At 41.2% G+C, this 23503-nt stretch overlaps 1 protein-coding gene across 1 annotated transcript in view; it reads left to right on the top strand.

Moving 5' to 3' along the window:
- The first annotated feature begins 207 nt into the window (after positions 1–207).
- The window catches only part of LOC132331459 (neuroligin-1-like), a 118007-nt gene continuing 94711 nt past the window's right edge, over positions 208–23503 (top strand). The window contains exons 1-2 of the mRNA XM_059854876.1: positions 208–684; positions 12069–12874. Of these exons, the coding sequence (XP_059710859.1) occupies positions 12382–12874 (493 nt within the window). The 5' untranslated portion in view covers positions 208–684; positions 12069–12381. The remainder of the gene's footprint in view (positions 685–12068; positions 12875–23503) is intronic.

Here is a 23503-nt window from a genome sequence, read left to right as displayed (position 1 = left end):
CCCCAGCCCCGCAGCGGGGCCGGGGCGTTGCGGGAGGGTCCCCCGGAGGCCGGTCCGCCCGGGGCGGTGCGGGGCGGTGCGGGGCCGGGGCTGCCCGCGCTGTTCGCCGCGCCGCCGCTGGGGGTATCTTTGTACCATTTTTCATCCAGCAGCAATTTGGAGTGGAAACGTGTAATAGGGGAAAAAGCAGGGATCTCGGCGGTTTGAGCGAGCCGTGCATCCAGGAGCCAAAAAAGATTAACAGCCCTCCGCGCCCCTCCGCGCACCTCCCGCGCCCCTCGGGGCACCGTCGCGGCTCCGCGATCGCCCGCTGGACATCGAGCGAAAGGGATTCGTCTGGAGGGCACTTTCGGATCGGGGGAGATCTATTGGATTAGTGGGATTATCTGCCTGCAGACGGAGAGAAGTAGCGTTTGATCATTTCCATTGCCTGCCTGATGGTCGGATTTACATGGAGGTGGCTCGGCACGGATGAGGCTGGATTCCGGATGGGGATTTCCAGCCCCCCCTTCCCGCGCCCCGATCCCAGGAAAGGGCAGAAAAATATATAAAAATCGGTATAATTGGGAAGTGTCCGGAGCACTATTGGGAGCCCTCCCGCTCCCAGCGGCTGGGAGAGCCGGAGGAGGCGAATCCAGCGGATTACAGCTTCGGCTGCGATTGCGGGAAAGCGGCCGTGAACTGGTAAATACTTTGATGCTGCCGGCGTGCGGGGCGAGCCCGCGCCGGGATGGAGAGGAGGGGAGGGGGCGGCCGGGATGGAGGAGAGAGGAGAGGGACCGCCGGCATGGAGCGGAGCGGCCGGGCCGGGCTCGGAGCCCCGGGCAGGGCAGGGCAGGGCGGCTGCGGGGCTGAGCCCCCGGGGGGGCTCGGCAGGGCCGGTTTCCCAGCCGTGTGTGCGTGTCCGCGGCCAGGGGGATGCGTGCGGGGCTGCGGGTGCGGGGCTGCGGCGGCTGCGAGCCCGAGCGGTGCCCGCCCGCGGGGATGCGCGGCGGCGGGAGCGGCTGCGGGGGTGTTCGCGGGGAGATCTCCACACACGCGTTGGCACTCACGCACGCACCCCCCGCACCCTCCGCCGCCGCCCCGGCGAACTTTTCCTCCCCCGCCGCCCCGGGGCCGCCGCCCGCCTCGGGCCGGGCGCGCAGCTCGGCGGGCGCTCCGCAGCCCCCGGTGCCTCCCGCAGCGCCGGCTCCCTGCCCGGCTGCCGGCCTGCCGGGGGATGGCTCCTCTTTTTTCTTCAGACATCTTCTTTCTAGCCCTGGTGCTGAGTGCTGGTTCTTCTGCTTCTTCCCCCCCCCCCCCAACCCCCAGTCCGCCCCCCCATCCTCCTTTCCTGATGATCGCACTAGAGCATCATCTTTACTTGCTAAAGGAAAATCAATTTTCAACAGGTTTAATTAAAATTAATCAGTCAAATTACTTAATATTAATTGACTTATAATTAAAGCCAGAAAGTTACCTTGGAATCAGGAGAAAGGATGTTATCTGGAATCGTTTTAACGATGCATATGGTTTCAGAGCAATTACATTCAAATAACTGTTTAAATAAAACAAACCGGAGCTTGATTATAGTGTTGTGCTCTTGCTGGTGCAGGTGACACAATCTGGACTGGCCATTTCGTTCTGTAAATTTGCTGACCTTTCGAAGGAATATCCTGTTAGTTTGACACTGGGTTTGCTTTCTGGAAGGCCAGTTTGTTTTAGCTCTAACAACTATGGCATTAAAATCCACTAGTATAAAATGGAAATATGTCTTATAGAAGCTATAAATATCTAAGTGAATGTTTTTAGCACGTTTAGATGTTCTGTGAATTTGAAATGAAGCAGATTTTTCTTTTTCTCAGCATAAGTGTAAGAAATTGTTTTAGGAATTATTTTTTGCCAGCACTGCCATCCACTGTGGCAATATTTGCATTTATCCAGAGCCTTAGTGGGACAAGACCATACTGGTAAATTCAGAGATAATTCACATCTGAAACCATGTATTTTTGGCAATGCTCATAAGAACCTTTTCATGCTCCCTTAAGACCTAGGTTGGTATTTTTGTTTGTTTGTTTTTTCCAGTGGCAGCATTTTTGGTGCATCCACAGACTATTGTTACTGCTGAAAGAACAGTACTGTGAGCTTTGGGACATTTTCCCCTACTTTTCTGGGCTGGCTTAGTTGAAGCAACGGATACTTATGAAATTGCACGTACTTTATTACAGGCACCTGACAAGAGAAAGACCCATGCACGGTATAAATGAGCATTTAAAAATAGAGCCCATTATTCAGGGCCCTGATTTTCAAAGATCCTGATTCCCATTGACTGCACTGAGACTTGTGTGGGCTCCACAGCTGTAACACGCAGACCACTTCTGCATCTTTGAAATTAGATTTGCAGATTGGGAGCCAAAAGCTAAGTAGCCATGTTTGGGAATGGTGGTTGGGAAGGCTTATTCATTTTTTCTTCTCCCCCCCCAACTCTATTGCTGGTGCAGGGTTAAAGAAGACTGCTCCTTAGTTACTTTTTGATAAATGATGCCGTTTTTCTTAGGCTGTGGCTACAGATTGCAGTGATGTTGCAAAAGCAGTTTTGCAGTAAATGATTAGGAGATCCTCAGGTACCTACAAAGAGATCCCATTTATCCTGTGCGTTTCCTGCGAATCATATGCAGGCTGTGGGAAGAAAAATGAGGCTGAGGATAATCATGCTAAGTGTGCTGGGAAGCAAGATTTGGCTGAACACCTCTGTTTTGTGATTAACTGAGGTAGCAGCGAAAGCCATGAGAGTGGTTCAGGCTCTTTGAGGCAGTGGGTGTAGGAGCGAGGAGAGGAGCTGCTGTCCCGAGGCTGCTTTGGTTATCTTACCCCTTCTCCTAGAGTAGGGTAAGAAGATAATGCCCTAGCTGTTGATACTTAAACATCTTTCACAAAGTGGGTTTTCTCTGGATTATTTGGCTGGAGGTGGAGCAGTCTGCTGAGGAGCGTTATTTAAAGACTGGGACAGGGCTGTAGGCAGATAAATTGATTTGCAAGTGAATGGAGGAATTTGAACATGGTAATGGTGGCAGTTGTATTTTTTATCAGTTTACATTTTTAATATCCGCTGGCATGCACACCAGCATTAACCACTCTAATTGTTCAAATGGAGTCTGGGGAACAGGGAAGAAAGCAGAGGCTTAGATGTGGTCTCAGTTTGTAATGGATTGGCTTGCCTTTCCTTATTAAAAGCAAATATATATTCCTTTGTAATAGAGATATAAAGCTGTATTACAGACCCTTGGCTAGCTCTGAGTTATTTGTTTGATGTCATATTTATTATGGTTTTTAAATCACATGAAAAAGAAATTATTTAAAAATTAAATACTGGAAAAAGAAGAGCAGAAGGAGACAGACGTTCTTTGAAAGCAAATAATGAAAATAAGACATTTTTTCTAGAGGTCCAGCAGAAACCTCTGTGGAATTCTTTTAATAAAGGATGGGCAGTTATCAATCTGATCCAGTAAATGATATAGTCTCTGATTAGTCCCAGATATCCCTCCATGGTAAGTATAACAGGTGATAAAATAATAGATAATGGTAAAAATAGGTCCTGACTGATGAATAAAGGCATGTCTCCATTTCTGTAGCCCTGGTTCTGAGCTCTGCATTGTGAGGGAGCACAAGCACTCAGAGGGGGATGCCTGCCCTGATACCCAGGTGTTGCACAAGAGTTTGTATGGGAGGGAGGGAGAGGGAGTTAGGGGATGCAAAAAACCAAACCAAAACAAAAACCCCCACCTAATGGGAAAACTTCATCGTGTGTTGCATATTGAGAGCACATCCTGTACTTTTAATAACAAATAATGACATTACATTCCATTCAACCGTAATCCCAGGATTACTATTGAACAAGCAGAATTACAGGGGGAAATAATTCTGGCTTCTTGGTGACTCAGCTGCACATTTCTACCTGTCTCTGAAGACCCCACATGTTTTCCAACCGACTTTGTTTCCATAACTATTAAGTGCTCATTAATGATGTTTTGTGTGCTCTCCAGGGTTGAAAAGTGACTGGTTGGCTGCTTGGTCCCATGTTAGGTTTTGCTGTGCTCCCTCTCCACCACAGCACTTCCCACTAGGAAACAAAAGGTGGAGTGAGGGAGCAGCAGCTGTGGGAAACCAGGGGGCACAGAGTCTGTACTGTAAATATCCTCATGGTTACCAAGCCATGTAAAGATCTGGGCTGCACACAGCAGGGTAACATGGTTTTTCCACTGCTGTGGTCAAATAAAACATGAGGCCATTAAAGGAAAAGCAATTTGAGTTCTCTTTACCCCATTTGTTGAATTCTTCTGTTTTGTCCTCATAATATTTTCTGCATAATCAGTTTTAGTGTTGCCTTTGGGTAGCCTGTTACCTTCTGCTGATGCTTGGTTGGGTCTTTTGCACCATATTAAGGGAGAATGTAATGCTTGGAAATTAGCAACACGTGACTGTAAAACCGTAAAAGTGGTCAAGGACACTTTACAACTATTGCATTTCAAGTAACTCATATTCCTTTAACGAAGCAGAGAACTTAAATGGCAATATAAAAAGATGTTTTCTAAATCTCCTCAATCACATCCTGCCTAGAGAAGCCATTAGCTAACTTGTTGAACTGGTTCTGGGAATTTAATGAGGGGAATACATTTATGTTGCATTTTGTACTTTGATTTAATTACATTTTGTCCGAAGCTTTTAGGTTCAATATCTGAACTTAAAGTTGTTCCTTAACTTTTGCCTTCCCAACCCTGTCCCCCAGTTTCCAAAACAGTACTTGAAAGCAGTGAAGTGTTATGTAGGCACACGGTGTTAGAAATATTCATGAGGAGAAAACGACAATTTAGTCAGGAGAAACCTTCCAGATAGACTGAAGATTTTGACATCCTCAAGCCTGTGCAGAACAGGCATTGTGGGATGAGGCTTTTGTTTCTTCTACTGGTTTCACAAGAAAGGTTTATTTCTGTGGAGAATCTGGGCCCTGGAGCAGACACCATGAGATGCAGCTGCTGGGTCAGGAAACCCCCTGGCCACTGGAGTCATGGTCAGTGTGACCAGGACATGACCACAGGGACACTGAGCCTGGCTGCTAGAGCTGAAATAAGTCTCTTTCTCACAGATAGGGGGTAGGAAATGAAAAGAGGACAAGGAGCTGAATAATAGGAGCTACACATGAAGTCAGATGGAAAGAGTAAATCTTTGTAGACGTTTAATGGTGTTATATTCTAAGCTTTTGGGAAATTTTATTTGAAATTTTTTTACAACGGTAAATATAGTCTGTGCTACATCCTATTTCTATTTCATGTGAGAGAAAAATTCCCCATCTATGGCACAACACTTTACTGCTACCATTACTGCAGACTTTATAGATCAGAGATGTGTCAGCATGTTAGCTTTAGCTGTAATGCTTTTTTTTTGTGAAACCTTATGGGCCTTGCAGCTACTTTCTCATACTGACACTCATAAAACGTTCAAGTTCTCATATTTATTATTTAATTTGCTTCCTATATAAAGCAGCAGAGCTCTTTGGTACATGAATATGAAGCCAAAAATGACAGGCAGGCATGAATGGGACTAATGAGTTTTAATAATGCACATATTAGAAACTGTTAAAGGAAGTTTAATTAAGAAAAACAAGTTAAGCATGAAATTCCTTTTGGAGCAAATGCAAGTAAAGTCACAGATGTACAGAATGCCAGATCACAGGAAACAACCTCTTCAAGCTGATAGATCCCTCTATTGCCAATATTGCACTCAAGTTGTAGTGTGCTCTCTGCAGTTTTGGAAAGCCTGGTAATACCAGTCAAGAGCACTTTCAGAGCTGAGTTAGAGATGTTGGCTTTGCGATTAACAAATTATGTTTGTACGTCTGTGAATTTCCTGATGAGTTGGAACTTGATCTCAATTACCCTGATGAAATTGGGACCATCTTGACCATCTGATCAAGAACAGAAAGCATGGGTTCCTTTTTCTGCCACAAGGAATTTTGCTGGTCTTTTTCTTAAAAAAAAAAAAAAATCATCTTGTTGAAGAGGTGGTTATTGATCTAGCTCTACAACAAGGGTTTTGTATGCTTGGAATTGTTACTGTATTGTATCCAGCTAGAACAACAATTCATGGACAAATCTGAGCTCATTCAAGCATCTTTGTTTGCAGAGTTCTCCCTCAAGAAGTGGTATTATCTGTATTCCAGCTTTTTTTAGCTTGAATTACTATTTCCACCAGGAAAATACAAAAGTGATATCTTTCTTATGAATCTGATATGAAAGCTTGCCTCGGGGGCTGAACTAGCATTAAAGGTAGTATTATTGTTGATATTATAGTTGTAATAAAGGTGGCAAAAAATTCCAATTAATTTTTCTCATGCGATTAACCCCAGTGAACCAAGGGTGAGCCACAAATATATATCAGGTGAAGATCTCTGTTAACAATTCTGTAGCTACATTTATCCCCTGAAAGACACAACAAAAAGGCAGTTAGTTTTGGAAGTCTCTGGGTGGGATCTGGGCACTCTGCTGGAGTGATCAGATGAGAAGCACGTGTATATTTTATGAAGTATTAATCAAAGCAACTCCTACTTGACCTGATGAAATGCAATACACAGATTTTGATACTGAAGCCCTCCATTGAGAAACATCTGGGTTATTTTTTCCTCTGGGATGACCTCTGATTAACATGAGTTCAGTGGAATTTCTGCAGTAGGTCAGGGAATCTTTTTGTCCTGAAGCACAGAGCAGCCATCAACAGAATGGCCATTTGATCATTTAGCTGAATAGTTACAGTACTCAAAAGTGAGGATAATGCCTGGTCCATTTAAGAGTTAACTGTAAGCTGCTAAAAGGAATAAAGGTTCACTTCAGTGCCCATTATATTCCAAGCCAGTGCATCTGTCATTTTTAATTTAAATCTGTATTACTTAGCTGTCTAAAACTTTACACGTAAGTGACAGAGTTACCCATTCTTTCTGTTATGGGTAAAATCACCATTTCTTTACCTACTTATTGTGCAAAATGTCAGACAGCTCTAGTCTGCATTAAAAAATTATAGTCAACTTCTGGTAATATAAACAATTACTTCAGAAAAGAAGTAGAACTATTTTAAGAAAATGATTTATTGATATGAGTAAATGGAAGATTATAAGACTTAACAGACCTTCTCCTCATGGGCTTAATTTGTCTAATTCAAAAAGAGTTTAATAGAAAATTTTGATCAGAAGTCTTCCTGTTTTGGCAAAGAAAGATGCGGAAAATTTTCAAAGTGATTTTTGATCATGAAAATACTAATTAATAAGCATTAGTGAATATACCCACTGACAGCAAAGAACAAAACTTTGGTGCAGTTGAAAAATAAATCAAAATTTAAAGGAGACTTATGACATCTACCCATTTAAATTCAACTTTTCACTGATTTTGAAACACTGCATCAAATACTTTATGCTACAGTATTTAAATACTGTATTTTTCACTAACTAGTTATGAGGCTGAGTGGTCAAAACATCATATTAAATTAAGGTGAGGGCACTCAGGAATCAGTTCCTCTGATCTAGGAGTGATATATTTACACAACTTGTAGCATCTGGAAATCCTTTCCATGGGGTTGTTTGTGTTCCTGTGTAACAGAACACTTGTAATCTCATCCTAATGTGGGGTGGGACTGTGAGCCCATGAAGGTGATGTCTTATTCATGCCTTTGTTGGTCATCTTGGCAGAGGCTCTGCATCTCAATAGGGCTGGAATTGGAGCAGCTTTCTGGAGCTACCAGACCTGTGGCTGCCCTGAGGTGGAGGGAGTGCTGGTGTGTGGGATCTGACCAAACCCCACCAGAGCTGTGCCATTCCTACATGCATTATGTGTTGCAGTCTCCTCTATCATCATTTCATACACTTGTTTTTAAAATGAATGTAGTTAATTTCTTGAACTAAACTCATGCAAATCCCATCCTTTTGAGAAAGTATTTAGGGAAGTATGCAAGAGCAATATCTGTTTTAAAATATTTTACAGAATGGATTGGGTTCAAAGGGGCATCTAAAGGTCTTCTAGGTTTGGTAGACCTTCCCCTCCAAGCTGCTCAAAATCCCATCAATCTGGTGGTTTTTTACTACTAAGTTGAGAGAAAATACACTGTATTTGGAACTTGCTTCCCTTGCTAACTTGAAACATGAAAGAAGAGATGGGGAATTTTGTGCTGCATCTCTTGAGGGTTTGTCTGCTCATGTTTACAACTGGTGTGTCACACCAACACAGTGTTCACCCTCCTATTTCCTCTAATGGTCTCTGTGCCACTCTTCATGTTCCTGCTTGGCTTCCTAGCATATTTTAGGACAGGGATTTCTTCTTAGAGACATGAAACATCTCTGGGCTCTTAGTTCTAAGGAGAGACTGCTGTAAGTAAATATGGATGCAAATGTAGCTGGTTCTGCAAAACAGCACTTGTGTTTTGAAATGAAGTGGCGTTGTGTGGTGTTGCAAACTCTTGCAATCACTTTGAATATTTGTGCAACTGGGATTTACTAGCAAAGTGGAAGTGGAAAGGAATTTTTGAGCAGGAATATCAAATCATGGGATACACCTTCAGCTGAAAAGAAAACAGCTTTTTTGAGGGTTGGGAGATTTTTGTCTTAACAATAATAGCATTTACTAAAGGCTAAAGCTGACATGGTCAGAAGCCTTGGATGCCACCAAAGGCTTTATTAATCCATTGGAGCTATTGACAGGTGGTACAGATCAAACTAGCCCTTAAGATTTGAAAGTCTGGGTATGAGTAGCAAAGAGGAGTTGCACTGCTGCAGATGTGACCCATTGTGGGATGCCCTCTGTCATTGGAAATGCAAAAATGCATTGAAGCTCTCAGATTGTTCACTCCTCAGCATACTAAATGCTTCTCTAAAGTATTTCAGAATCTGGGCTATAAAATAATTTGAATTCAGAAAGGAAGATAATAAAATAATAGAAAAAAACCCTCTGTATAGTATAGACTGTTTGAAAGAGCATGAAAGTCTTTATCAAATACCTTTCACAGTAGAATTCATTTGTGTTACCACAGGGAGCAATTGTGATCCTCAAATCAAGACAGCAGAAAAATCTGAAAAGGTTTCTCCTCCTCCTCCTCAGATCCACATTATTTTGATGCTAAATCTTGTCCCAGATTTATCATTGCTACTCTTTGGTCTATTTGTCTGCTTGTCTCCATGATCATTCCTGTTTATTCTTTCTCCTTTTTTTCCTCACTGATTCTGCTTCAGCTGAGTCCAGATACCAAGGGAAAGTCCTATGTAGATCACCTGCAGAAAGACTGGGGAGAATTTTGTCCAGCATTAACTCTCAACATGCTCCTGGCCAGCTTCCCTGCTTACTCTTGCAGCTAGTGCTCAAAATGAAATTTTGTCATGAAAGTTTCAAAAGATTTGTTAAATCTCAGTCTTTTTATTTGCGTTGAGTTTGTGGTTTTGATGTGATAGCTTCAGGGCAGCCAATGACAGGCTTGAATGTCTGACCTCTCAGTCTTGAAAATAAACTGTTACTTAGACATTTAAAAAGAAAGGCTTGAAAAGAGCAAATCCAAAATTCAAGTTACAAATACAATGAAAATATGTTGATTCAAATCCTGCAAGCAGCTGACAGCTTTCTGCCCTTTATAGCCTATCCATCTCTTCAGGGAGGCTACTGCCCAACATTTAATTAATTAGGAGTAGCAAACACAGAACTGAATTATATTCTTACCTTTTTAGCATCCTGTCTCAGAGTTAAACCTTATCAATGGGAAGCAAACCAGAACTGTAGATCACAGCAGAGCTGTTCAGCTGCAAAGACAAACCAGCAGATGGACAAGCTTAGAATTATAGCCCAGCTCTAGGACTGCCTTTGAGTTTACATTGAATTTACCATTTGAGATATCAAAAATGTATTTAAAGTTTCTTTAGAACTGAGAACAGGTGCTAAATAAATTATTAGTAGCATCTTGTTAATTTTGCTCATCGAATAAACTCAGCACCTTGAAATGAAGAAGGATGTTTTTGCTTGGCACAGCTGTGCTGGATGTGTTGAACAGAGACCTCCCCCAGACCATGTGAATTAGCTGGAAAGCTACTGAGATAAAGTTCCTGCTATTTACAAGTCTGAGTTTGAGAAAGAAAAGAAGCTGCATGGCTCTATTCCTGAGAGGAAAACAAACCCTCATGGGTTTTAAGACCCAGTGGAAAAGGCTGTGGAGGTTTTTGAATACCACTAAGGAACAGGCTTCCATCTCTCCATGTGCATTGCTCAGAAACCTGTCTGCCTACTCTGTCTTTACTATTTCTCAAGTACTGCTCTACTCCCTCCAAAATCTGAGATGCTACAAAGCAATAATCCTCCATGAGGGGAATGTCTGCCATTCCATGTAGCTGTGTTAAAGTAAATGCAAACACACACATCGAGTTGGGGGAATTATTTTCTGCAGCTAAATTGGTGTGTTTCCAGCAAATACTGAGAATATACAGCTGGAGGATGAAGGGCATAAGCCTGTTTGTTAATGCAGTTTCACAGTGAAAGTGTTAGAATTAGCAGAGAAAGAAAGGGAAAGAGAAAATTGTGGAAAAGCTTCATCTATCTCCTTATTGCCTCCTGAGATAGATTGTTCAGAGCTAAAGGAACACTAGACATGAACCAAATCTCCTGCTGTCCTATATAGCTTTTACAATCTCCTTTTTAATAACCCAAACTACGGGGTAGTCTGACTATTAGACAAGCCGTTCTTTTGAATTCTCTCCACAATGTGTATAGACATGATAAAAAAAACCAATTCTCATTAAAGCTGCCAATGCTGTTTCAAAAGCAGGTGGTTTAAAATGTTTCCTATACAAAGCAAAACACATTTCTTGTGCATTACACACTGCTTAATAGGGAGTGTAAGATTACACTGCTATGTTGTGTATAACACTGCATCTTAAATAATAGGATATTGTAAGTCGTGTTGGAAATATGTTCCACATGAATATGGAAGACATAATGATATGCACTGAGCAATTTTCAGAAGTGCTGGAACACTGCCTTGTGTGACAACCTCTGAGCTAAAGTAGTTGAAAATAGCATCTGGAATTTCAGATTATACAGTCTCTGATCCTAACTGATTATTTTTTCTAGGATATTGTTCAGTCAGCATGTGGATATATGAAAGATAAGACTTCTCCTGTCCTGTGGGAATGCTTCTGTTTATGTTATAAATTAAGGATGGTAGGAATTGAGTGCTCTCAACATGCATTTTCATTTTTCACTGAAGTCAGTCTTTTATAAGGAATGCAGGATTGATCTGACATAAAAATTGTGATATACAGCTGCCTCCCTATGCTGTCTGTCCATATCCTTTTCCAAAACAGCTCTGAAAAAAACCTCTGGCAACGTACAGAAGTCCAGTGGTACTTCTGTGCAAATTCAGTGTTTGCCATTCACTTCAGCAGAAGCAGGCTTTGGTCCTTCATTGATGTGAACATTTCAGTCTATCTGTGAATTTCATCAGCAATCAGAAAACCACATAAAGCATGGTAATTCAGGTTATTGTGAATAAGCACAGTAATTCATGTGATACTTTAAAATGAACAAAAAATGTTTGTATGTATTATAAACTGCTTTTAATGAAATAAAATTCGTTTGGGTCTTCAGCATGCCTGCCTATCTTAATTTTCCCATCTTCTGCTTTAAGAAATAATTACTTCCTTTCTGATAAATCAACTTCTGCAAACGAGGTGAAAATTGGTTATGAGCTGATTAAGTTAAATAAAATATTAACATAAACACTTACGTAATGTAGCTTGGCAGTGAATTTCTTATTCTTGAAAAGGTGAATTTCAAAAATGTATTTTCTGTGAGTCCTGTTTCTCCTGAGAAGTCTCTGTGAATTCAACAGGTGACGTTACAGATAATCCAGTAATCAGTGTTTCACCTACCATTTCATGGACCCATGAACTACTGCAGTTTAACTTACATGACTCTAGCAAATATTAATGTATGTAAATAACGTGTTGAACACCTAGTTATCACTCTGCTCATATTAGCTCTTTCATACTAATGATTTATTTTCATTTTCTCCAGGATATAGACCTGCGGCTAACTGGATTTGATTTATAAGAGGGGATTCTGCAGTAAATGGCTGCTCTCTTCATATTGCTGCTATGGAAAACAGAATTGTCAATAGGATGTTGTCTGATAAATAGTGCTGAGTGAAGATGCAGCTTCAATAAGTGTGAAATCAATGGAAGATACTTACCGCATGAAAAGCCTTTTGAGATTTTTCTGACAGGCACCTATTTAGGAAACTTGATCTGTTTCCTCCGGTCGCCCTGTTTTTACACCAGTGGATACAAATCAGATTGCTTCACTGTAGTTACACAACTAATGTGGGACCATGGCCTTCCCAAGATCCGTGTGGCTGAACTGTGTATGGAGAGCGACGGTGGTCCGCCTGCTGCACACGGGATTGAATGCCACTTTTGCTTTTTCTATACTTGGATTTTTGCTTCACGCTGCAGCTGTGTCCTCCCAAAAATTGGATGATACCAACCCAGTGGTGACCACCAACTTTGGCAAGATAAGAGGGATTAAGAAGGAACTTAACAATGAAATTTTGGGGCCCGTTATCCAGTTTCTCGGGGTTCCATACGCTGCCCCTCCAACAGGGGAGCGCCGCTTTCAACCTCCTGAGCCTCCGTCTCCCTGGGCAGATATCAAAAACACCACCCAGTTTGCTCCAGTGTGTCCCCAGAACATTATAGAAGGCAGGTTGCCTGAAGTCATGCTTCCCGTGTGGTTTACTAATAACTTGGATGTAGTTTCGACCTATGTACAAGATCAGAACGAAGACTGCCTCTATTTAAATATCTATGTCCCAACCGAGGATGGTGAGTTAATAGCAGGCGAAACAGGGAGATCTTTTTATTTTCCTGTTCTACTTTCTAACAATATTAATTCACGTATACTGGTAGCATGCATGGCTTTCTCTGTTTGCATGCCAGCTTACTACATGTGTGCACGCTGCTTTTCTCTGTGTGCATTTGTCTGTGCTTTTTGATTTTTATCTTTTTGAATTTCTTTCTTTCTTTCTTTCTGTCTACACTCATTTTTTTTCCCCCACAGCACGTGTAATTTTTAGGTCAAAATTGGTGCCTAATTCTCATTGCCACCCACTGACTTCTGGGAAGATGCATCAACATCTTTTCCATTGCATGTGCAGGCACAACAAGTTGAGAATCTTCCGCACCTAATAAAGCAGGTCATATTTAAGTTAGATAGTGGTGTTGCATGCTCCTACTGTCTGTGACGGAGCTCCATGTTATTTTCTAGTCTTCTATTCATTTTTCAGTCAAAAGAATATCCAAGGAATGTGCCAGAAAACCCGGCAAGAAAATTTGTAGAAAAGGAGGTATGTATAAAGTGGACAAAAAAAACCAGAACAAACAAAAAAAACGGGGGAGAGATCAAAACCTTGCAAAAGGAGAAGGAATAATACAGGTGAAAGAGGCTGATTGCTGGTGCTGGGAACTGCTAGGGACTGTCTTGTCCTGGTGGAGAGGTGTTTAAAGAGAGGTCCGTGTATGACAGATGAAAGCGAACTTTTGTAAAGCCGGGACTCAGTTGCACCTGAGCATCTCTGCCTGGCACTCTCTGCTGTGACAGTGCTGGCAGCTTCTCTCTTGGCCTCAAGGCTCTGGGCAGTGCCTGCCAGTGGCACCAGGGGATGGGATGTTGTGTGTGGATGCAGAGAAGGGAGCTCCGTGCCCTGGGATGGGCACTGCTACCACTGGAGGGGCTGGCACAGCCCACAGCTCTCCCTTCCAGAACTATGGCATAATGGCTGGGAAGCATTATAGCAATGCAGGGCTGAGACCTGCACTGGCTTTCTCCAGGATATTCCCTGCTTTCTTGGAACAGGGTTAACTTTTCTGGAGTGTAGATTTGAAACGTTTTTTTTTTTTTCTTCGTTTACGCGCTTCTAAAAGTGAGCTTTGATTTCCTTTATTCTGTGATTACAGCTCTCTTTGTCAAAGCCCAAAAACTCTTAATAGGGGTGTAGGGAACTGTTAAAATATTGTGACATGGTACTTTGGGAGCTAGACTGCTTTTGGAAGCTTTGGGAACTTGGCTTCTCCCCTTTCTGTGTTAAATGCTACTGAAGAGTTTGCAGATTTCTATGTGAATATTTGCAAATTCCTCAAGCAGTTGACATGCAACAGAGAAGGTCTATTTTGGTACTGATTCAAAGGAGGCATTTGGAGCTAGTTTTGAAGTACTAATTTTGTACTATGCACGTTTGGTTTTGCATCAAATGATTTTCCTTTATTGTTTTCTTTCAAATAATGTGTTACCTTAGAGCTGGACTACATGTGAATTAGAATGCTTTTTGGGGTAAACAAAGAGTACTGTGGACATGCACAGTTGCCTATTAGCTGTAATCCATTTCTTTTTTATCCTGTTATTCCGAAACAAACACATTTTAGGAAAGCACATAGCAGAAATGTTTAGAGCTGGGCAAAATTTAACTCTTTCAACACTGCATTCATTTTTTAAGGCAGTATCTAGGCTCTAAATGAAGGTGGCCTTGTTCCCAAGGCTTTAGCTCTTACAGCTCCTAACTGCTGGTTGCAGCTAGCTGCTAATTATTAATGGTTAATTGTAGTTGCTCGATGTATGCTTTTTTGAGATGTCTAAATCCACTTTCAGTGACTTAAAGCAATTTGTGTTTAAATTGTCAGGCTTTGAGGCATCTTCTGTTTTCTGTTAGGGAATTTTTGCTCGGTGCTGTAAAAGTACAATTGGTTAAGCTGGGTTCCTAAAGCTGGAAATGAAGATAATCAGGGTACTGTGAGCAACGTCACTTCTTCACACATCATTCAAGTTAGAATAACTGCTGTCATTTATATGCATTCAATTAATGTGCAGTGCTGCAGCAGTTATTACGCAGTTCATCAAGCGTGTGTAATTAGCTGAGCAACTTTCACTTCCTATCACCCAGACGCTGATTCACAAAGTCATAAATAAAGATGCAGATCCCCATCATTGTTCTCGGAGAGCATCTTTCATATGAGAGAGTATTAAAAAAAAAAAAAATCAGAAAAATAGCAAAAGTCAAGGGAAGGAGAGCCCAGTAAGTCATGCTTATTGTCCTGTGGGCCCGAAGGAGAATAAAGAGAGTTACTTGAAATTCACTGGGTACCTTTCCACTTAGATTCATTGCACACACATCACAATAAAAAGCCTACCTTTTGCTGCTGACAAGTGCAGAGAGCTCCTGAATACCTTCAGCTGGGCAGCTGAGATATCTGGAGTAATGTCTGTTGTCTGAGTAAGTCTCACTCTACTCACCCGTGCAAAACCCGAGATTTATCCTGGCCTGGGATTGCCCCCACGGCCAGGGAGCAAAAGGAGTTGCAGGACAAACTTGTGGCAACCACAGCTGGGAAATGGCATCAGTTTTGTATCAGAAAGGCCCAACACTCTCTCTTTTGCTGGATTTTTAGGTTATAGTCATAGCATCACAGTGCTGAAAGTTATTGGAAGAACATCTGGAAATCAGAGGCAGACCCTTATACCTTCTTTTTAATTCATAAAGGATATGTAAGATGAAAGTGATTGAAGCAGCAACCATATGCTATCCTTACATATGGTTTGATTCCTTCTTACTACATGAAATAGATTGAATTAAATAAATTAGTATTTATACTTAATTGTCAGCTGAGGGACATTAGAAAATTAAAAAAAAATTTAAGAGCAGGGAGCAATCTGATTAAAATAGATGTGGAAATGAAAGGAGTTCTAGCCATGAGTCATGCTAGAGATGGTAATGAGCATTATATCCATGACCTCCTGTTGGGATTTGGATGTGCCCACAGCAGAGACTGCAGAATGATAGGCTGAAGCTGGGTGAAAAGAAATGAAACAATTCAGCATGTTTTTTGCAAAACATGGAGGCATGTATTCCAGTTACTTGCCCTTCAATTTACTGATTCAAAAATAAAGAAAGAGCATCTGCTTTTGAGTCTTTTCCTTCAGGTAAGGTCAGAGGCTGCTAATTTTGTTTTGGATATGCAGAATCTTGTGTTTGCAAGGGCTGGTTTTGGAAAATCAGTGCAAAGGCTGAGTATTCTGTGTTACTTTTTTGAGTCTCATTTTCATCACTCTAAATTTTAATAGATCCTGGTTATATTGTAGGTTATACCATTTTAGTGATTGATACTAATTATATTGTCTATTATCTGGCATTTCCTGAATTTCCTGACAAACCTTTGCAGCATTTCTAGGGATCACCTGAAGAGTATTCTACTCTTTGGCATTTCAAGCCTCTAAATTTACCTTATAGTCAAAACATAAATATTTTACTTGTGATCCAGAATGTTTCCTTATCTCTTAAGGAGGTCAAGTGCATCCTGCTTTAGTTGCATACCTGTGGTGTCTTAATATTGTATATTAATTTCTTTCCATTGCAACGGTTTGCACCAGGAATTTCCTAATTTGATGACAACTGCATAAAGAAAATTTGGAAAGGATCACTTATATGACCACTAAAAGAACCCCCAGGTGTTGTGTGCTCTTTCTTAGGAACCTGTACTAAAGCTTTCATGCTGCCTGAAGATGCCTCAGTGTGAACTGTGGAGGTGTAGGTGGTATATCCTCAATGCCATGGAGCCTGGCAGATGCAGTTTTGGATAAATTAGTATTTGTAGCAGATTTAGGTGTAGAATAAAGAAAGAAATCACTTGATCCTTACTTTTATGTTTAGGAATTATCAGTGGCTCAGAGACCGCCCAATACCCATGACTTCCCCACATGTGGATTCTGTTTCTTATTCTAGTCAGGGCAGTGAATAAATTTTAAATGCGAAGACTCCTGATCTGAACTACCTCATTTGAGAGTGTAGGATTAGACAGCTCTATTAATATTTATGCCTCCTAATGGGCTACTTGATTTTCAGAGCAAAGCTCCCCACACCATACTTTCTGGGTTATGGCTGTGGTTACTATGGACGCACGGGAGCAAATGTACATACACACAAATATATTCATGGAACTGAAACACAAATCACACTGCTGTAATCTCATCCTGCTCTGATCTCCCTTTGTTTTCAATAGAGAATGTGTTACATCAGTTCTGTTTTGTAAGAGGCTCTGATAACCTTAGGGCTTTAAGCTTAGCAATGTGAAATATTCTTTTGAAGACTAAGCAGAAATTTCACCTGTTACCTTGTGTTTCTGTAGAGTGGTTGTTCCAGTACTCCATTTAACTACCCTAGAACAGTTAACTTGTCATCAGATCTTGGAAAAGAGCAATTAATAGAACTTGTGCAGTTCCTGTGGACTCCCTTAAATGAAGATCTTTCTGTAAAACCATTTCAGCTCTGAAATCAACCAGAAAAGGACAAGCTGAGATCTTTAAAATGTATATTTCCACTGGCAAAGGCTGTCAATTTATTATCAGTATTCCTTTTTTCTAAAGATGTAATTTATAAAATAATGTCAAAGTAATGGAAAAGTAGATGGTAAATTGTCCAAAATTACTGAAGTATCCCTTTCTCTAGGGCCATGTGAGTGAAAAATATGAAATCTAAGGTGTGTGCCTCCATCACTGTAGACAGAGCTCTGTCAAAATAAGTTATGTTGCCAGTAGACTAAAAATATGCCTTTGCAGATCTGGGCTGAGACATCCCCCCTGAGCTCTGGGTCTCTTGAGAATGAGTTCCAAACTTACAAAATATTCCTTTATGTGTATTTGGGGGGACATCAACCCTTTAAAAGGGTTTATATCTTCATTAGGCCACTTTGAAGGTTCCTAATGAATTATTTGCCTGTAGTATATTTGTGTCAGTAGCTGCCTGCACATATTTAAATTTTCACCCCCAGCCATGGTGGGTCCTGGCTGGAGAGCCCTCATCCTTGCTCCCTGCAGTATCAGCAGACCCAAGTGTAGTCCATAATCCCTAACTCCACTGCTACTCACCAAGACACCACAATTGTTCCATTTTTCTGTTCCTTTTGAGGCCCTGTTTTTCATTCCTCCTCCACCACTGCGGCATTTCCTATTATACTGGTAATACATGGAAGAAGATAATGAAGCAAACATTGTCTTGTACAGACCTTTTCATCCTTTCACAATCTAAAGCTGTTAGTGTCAGTTAGCAGCCTTTTTCAAAGATGTGCAGTAGGTTTATGTCATATTTGAAATAAAATGCTTAAAACTCTGATGTACTTTCTCCAGCCCTCTTTCTGGGTGAGCCAGTGCTTGACAATAGAAGACTCTGCAGACTGTATTTTAAGACTCCAGTCATCCTAAATGCCATCAGCACTGGTCACACTCCCCTGTAAATGTCTGGTTGTTCGGGCTCTGGGCTCTTGCTGACCACACAGCAACGTGCTGTCACTGCTTTGTTCATATACCTTGACAGTGCTTATAGCTCTAACAGGTCTTAAATTCTGATCTAATTCCATTCCTTGTCCATTATTTTACTGCTTGCTTTTCATTTTCTACATCCTCCCCCACACAGGCTCTAAAATAGCACTGCTACCCTGATAATGCTAAGTCGGATAAAACTGGTTTGTGCCTCTTCCCCCAGCCTTTGTTGGCTTGGACTGGTTTTACTCAGTAAACATCTGTGAGATGGTTTTCCTTTCAATCTGTTAGTTTCTAATTTATCATTTAAAGCCAGAATGGATAAATCTTATAAAAAAAATAACTGCATAAGTGTATTTGTACATTTCCAGGAGGAACTTTTGAGTAACTAATATGGATTTTGGATAACTATTATTTTCTGCTTGGTTTTTTTCCCTCCTGTATTATAGTATTATTCCTTTGCTCTTCTCTGTGTTAATGCTCTTCTTCTTTTTGTTTCCTTATAATACACGTGGATACAAACATTTTTGTATTCTTTGGGTACTTTTTAAGCTTGAAACATGGTGCTTACATGTGTCAAACTATTCTTAAGGATCATCTCACAATGTTAATAATCTGCTTATAACTTGAATATTGCTCCAGTATAATTTCTTTCTTTTTTTCCAAATTATTTTCACTCATAATTCTTTAGCCTTCTTCATTTTTACTGACTTTATGATGTCAAATTTACATGTCTTCTCCACTTTGATATGTATGGTGTTAATAATTATTCTCGGCATTCAGAAATCAACTGCTTTAATGAGCTTACCATAAATGAGATTTGTTTTCGGGATATCAAACCATTTCCTTCTGTTTTAATATTAATATCTCTTTTTTTACTTTCTCATGCTTGTAATAATGGGATTTATCCAAAGAAGGAGCAGCACTGAACAATGCAAGGCTAAGGGAAGTGGGACAAAGCTGATTTTCAGCCGTGTTTGCACCTCTATTCCAACACAGTGCAGGGACCAGAGTGGCCTCTGGCTGCAACTGGAGCTTCCTCAGGGCTGCTCTTGCAGAAATTGCAAGAGACATGGCAATGGCATAGGCCAGGTGCTGCAGCTGATTTTCCCTTCCAGAGTTGTGCCAAAGTGTTTTGGAACATCTCAGCAGCAGCAGTAAATCATGCTGCTAATTCCTCTGCTGTGGGAATTCTGTTAATATCTCTTAGTGCTATCAGAGCAAGAATCAATCCACCCTGGCAGAGTTTTCTGCATGCTTTTTATGAGGCTGGATTTTGACTTTCCTATTTGTACTAGGAGTAGAGGAAGCACACAGCAAGTTCAGCCATAGGAATGTGTTGGAAGGGAAAGGAAATTCCCTGGTTGAAGAACTGGTGTTTTTTTTTCAGCTGTTGAGGCTCTGTAAGCAGTTCCTGTATTGAAATATCATTGCCCTAGTGAGAATGCATCTTCTGCTGGGTTTCTGTGTTAATGAGGGTATAGCCAGTGGGTTTGACCAAAAGGACACATTTTGGAGGATACCAGAACCAGCAGGACAGTTTGTGTGTTGTTGTAGGCACAGTTCACACCTTCCTGCCATTGACAGTCACAATTCAAATGAGATGCTGACCTCTCCTTGAATCATTAACCTTGGGCTATATTAATGCCAGTAGATCAGGCCCTGCAGAGGCAAAGTATTGAGGTCTCTTGGTATGATTCAATAGATAAGTAGTTTTTTAAATTCTTATTTTATAATCTGTTGAAAATCATATATATATATATATAGAGAGAGAGAGAGAGAGAGAGAGAGATAATCTAGTAAGGCAGAAATGGCAGGAGAGAGGCATCTATTTATTATTTGTATTTGTTTTCTGAAAAGCTTCCATTTGTTAAATTTCCCCCTTTTTGTAAAGGCCTTCTTTAATTATTAGCTGAAAATCAGGTATTTATGTAATTACCATAATTATATCTACACATCTAGTGTACTTGCAATTATTTCATTAAAAATTGTAATTATTATACAATTATAGGGGATAATGATGCCCTTGTAACATATTGCAGAAGCCCTAATTAAATGGTAGCATAAATGAGTTGGAAGAGATTTTGAAGTTTTGAACATTGTTTTATCAGAAATATCAGAAGTGAATCATCCACATTATGAACTGGCAGTAAAACCCCTGCAAAGTTATTTTGAGAAAAGATTTCACAAAGCTTGTGGGAAAAGATTTGTCTCTATTGCCTCTCTGTCTTTACTTTCTGTTCTCCATATTTTTGCACCAAAAACTGTCTTCAGATTTTTAATGGAAAGGTGCAATGTGTAGGAAGAAGATTGCACAGCTTGCTGAATGTTTCTAGAAGGCTCAGCCCAGAGCAGGCACAGTTTGTACTTAGACATCCTTTTTCTAAACAGAGGCAGAAACTTATCCAACAGTTGGCTGAAAATGATGAAAAAACCTCCACTAAATATGAGGAGGTTTTTATTACATGTTGAGATTCAAAGATCTTATACATTGGAGTGTCCAAATTTTGCACCTCCAGGTGTTGGGGAAAGAGGATAAAAAAATCCTCCTGTAGTACAGGTTCTTGTGATGCTCCAGGCACAGGAGATGGACTAAGCAGTGTGGATACAGAGGGTCCCTGTGGAGCATCTCCCTTTCTCTCCTGCAGAGTGGGCGGGGAATAACTGGCAGGGATAACATATGCTAGAATCTACCAAAACCTCAGGATCACAGATTTCTCACCCTTTTTCGTGTCAACCTTCTGGAGCGTACAGATGATCTCTCTCCTCTTCCTTCAGCTAATTTTAGAAGTCATTAAAAATGGCAGTAAGACACGCAGAGTTTTCCAGCTTGTTTTCTCATTCTGTGTTTCATGTCTGACACAGGGTGTTGTTCACTGATGACAGCACAGCCCTGACCCTGTGGCACGAGGGGCAATGAGGAGCCACCCTTATCTTGCCACCCACCTCAGGTCTGCTGGGGACAGCTTCCCACTGATGCTGGGGGCAGCCTGGAGCTGAGCCCAAACCAGCTGGGGGGGCTCCCATCCCATCTTCCCTCCCACCCACCAGCTGGGCTCCTCCTGCAGCCCTTGCTCCCAGCTCGGTCAGGGCAATGACTCATGCACAGTCTCCCCACTTGCTTTGGATGCAGTCAGGCAGGTTAGACAAACCTTCTGTTTGATTCACCTGATTCACTCAGCTCCGCTCAGGAGGGCTTGCAGGGTTTGCTCTAATGCAGGGTTTTAAACTCCTGATTTTTAAACAACATGGTGGGAAAGAGGTTCTGAGGAATAAGGGATCCTGGATCAGCAATAATGTCTTGCCATGCCCTGAGCTGAAGGAGGACCATGACCTGGGGAAGAGCTCTCTGTTTATCCCACCTTGTGATGAGGTTCCTTGCTGAGGCTGCCATGATTTGCTCATATTTTTGGGGTGTTTTCCTGAGGACTTGCTTCCCTTTAACCCAAAGTTCTGCACCAGTCTACTTGTCAACCTCCCTGCAGTGCCCTTGCAGAGATTGTTTTTATTTTCTGCCCACATTATTCTTCTCTCTTAATTTAATATTCTTTAGTATATTACTTTTAATATAGTGAGCAGGCAAACAGAACAGAACCAGCTGCATGTAGCTGACCCAGTGAGAACTCATTTTCTGAGAATCCTCATTCCCAAAGCAATAGACTTAATGAGATGGACCCAGTGGAAAGGGAGTATGAAACATGCATTTGTCTATGTATATATGTATATCTAACAGTCATAATCAGATCTGAGAGCTCAAAGGAAAGCTGGTAGAATTTGTCTTACTTGATTGCAAAATTGATATTGACTCAAATGTTTTCATATTTATTTTAAAGTCACAAAAAGAAATGGAATTTTTTTTTAAAAAGGACTATAATAACTGAAGGCCATGTTCAAGATACCTATGTGAGACAGGAGATTTCTCACATTTACCAATCCCAAGAATGTTTTCATTAATAAGATTTTCTGTACTCTCTACAGTACTTTGGATCCATGAAATATTGCTGTATATGGCTGTTGGAGAGGCAGGTTTATTTAAAGAAATTTCAGAAGAAACCTTGCTGTAAACCTAGATTTTAAAATCCTAATCCTTCTCTGTTTCTCTCTGATGCTAAATGCAGGTGAAGTATCTCTCCATATGAATCAATTAATAGCTGTGCTATGTGGAACAAGAGAGCAAATTAAGTGTGTTTTCTACACTTTTCAGTCATTAACTGAGCCATTGGCTAATGAAAAATAGATCACTTTTGCTTGAAACAATGACTTCTGAAACAATAAATAATTGCTATACTTAAGAGCTGAAGAACCTGCCATCTCTTTTAGATGGAGTCTCCATAGATGAGGTCTCACACAAAAGAAGAAAGAAAAGGTGAATCTATTGTTTTTTCTTTAAAGCACCATGAAACCCTTGATTAATTGCAATCCTTGCCACGAGGCATTTGCAGTTCAAGTACTGAAGGCATTACCTGGCCAGAAGCACATTATGGTACAGGACCATGCAGAATGGGTGCTTGAGGTTTACAGAGACACAGAGGATTGCTGAGGAGGTCCTGGTGAAAGTCCATGCTCCTCCCTGAATTTGGGGCTGTGCATGCAAACTCCTCACACCCCATTCTGTGTCCATTTCATTCTGTGCTGCTCATATGTGACAGAGAGCATCGTCCCTTGGACTGTGAGCCAGTGACAGGCTGATTTTGTTTCTCCTCCTGACACCTTTGAAAGATGGCTGCTGAGATGTGCTTGGGCAAGATGGGACGCTGGGAGACAGATGATGAGCTGGGAGCAGCAAGGAAAGGGATCTGACAGCAAAGGAGGCTCCTGACACACATGTTGAAGCAGGTGTACACTGCCAGGCACTGTGCAAACCAAGCAGAGAAATAGGATTAAAAGGCTCTTTCCCTTTAGGCAAAATAAGGTGAAGAAGAAGGCAGTGCACAATTCCACCCTGCAGTTTTTAGTGGCAGAAACTATTTTTCTCTCCAGAGTTTGCTAACATATATTAGCTGCTGTTTTTCTGCCCAGAGCTTTGACATATTCAACTACAAGCTAGTTTGGCTGAGTATCAGCACAACAAACAAGCAGCAGTCAAACAAGAGAGGAAGAAACAAATAACTTCTCAGAAATGCTCCATATACATTCCATGCTTGATATTT

This window comes from Haemorhous mexicanus, chromosome 10 (assembly GCF_027477595.1).
Source record: "Haemorhous mexicanus isolate bHaeMex1 chromosome 10, bHaeMex1.pri, whole genome shotgun sequence".
In the NCBI taxonomy this organism is placed as follows: domain Eukaryota; kingdom Metazoa; phylum Chordata; class Aves; order Passeriformes; family Fringillidae; genus Haemorhous; species Haemorhous mexicanus.
This window is presented reverse-complemented; position numbering and strand designations above follow the sequence as displayed.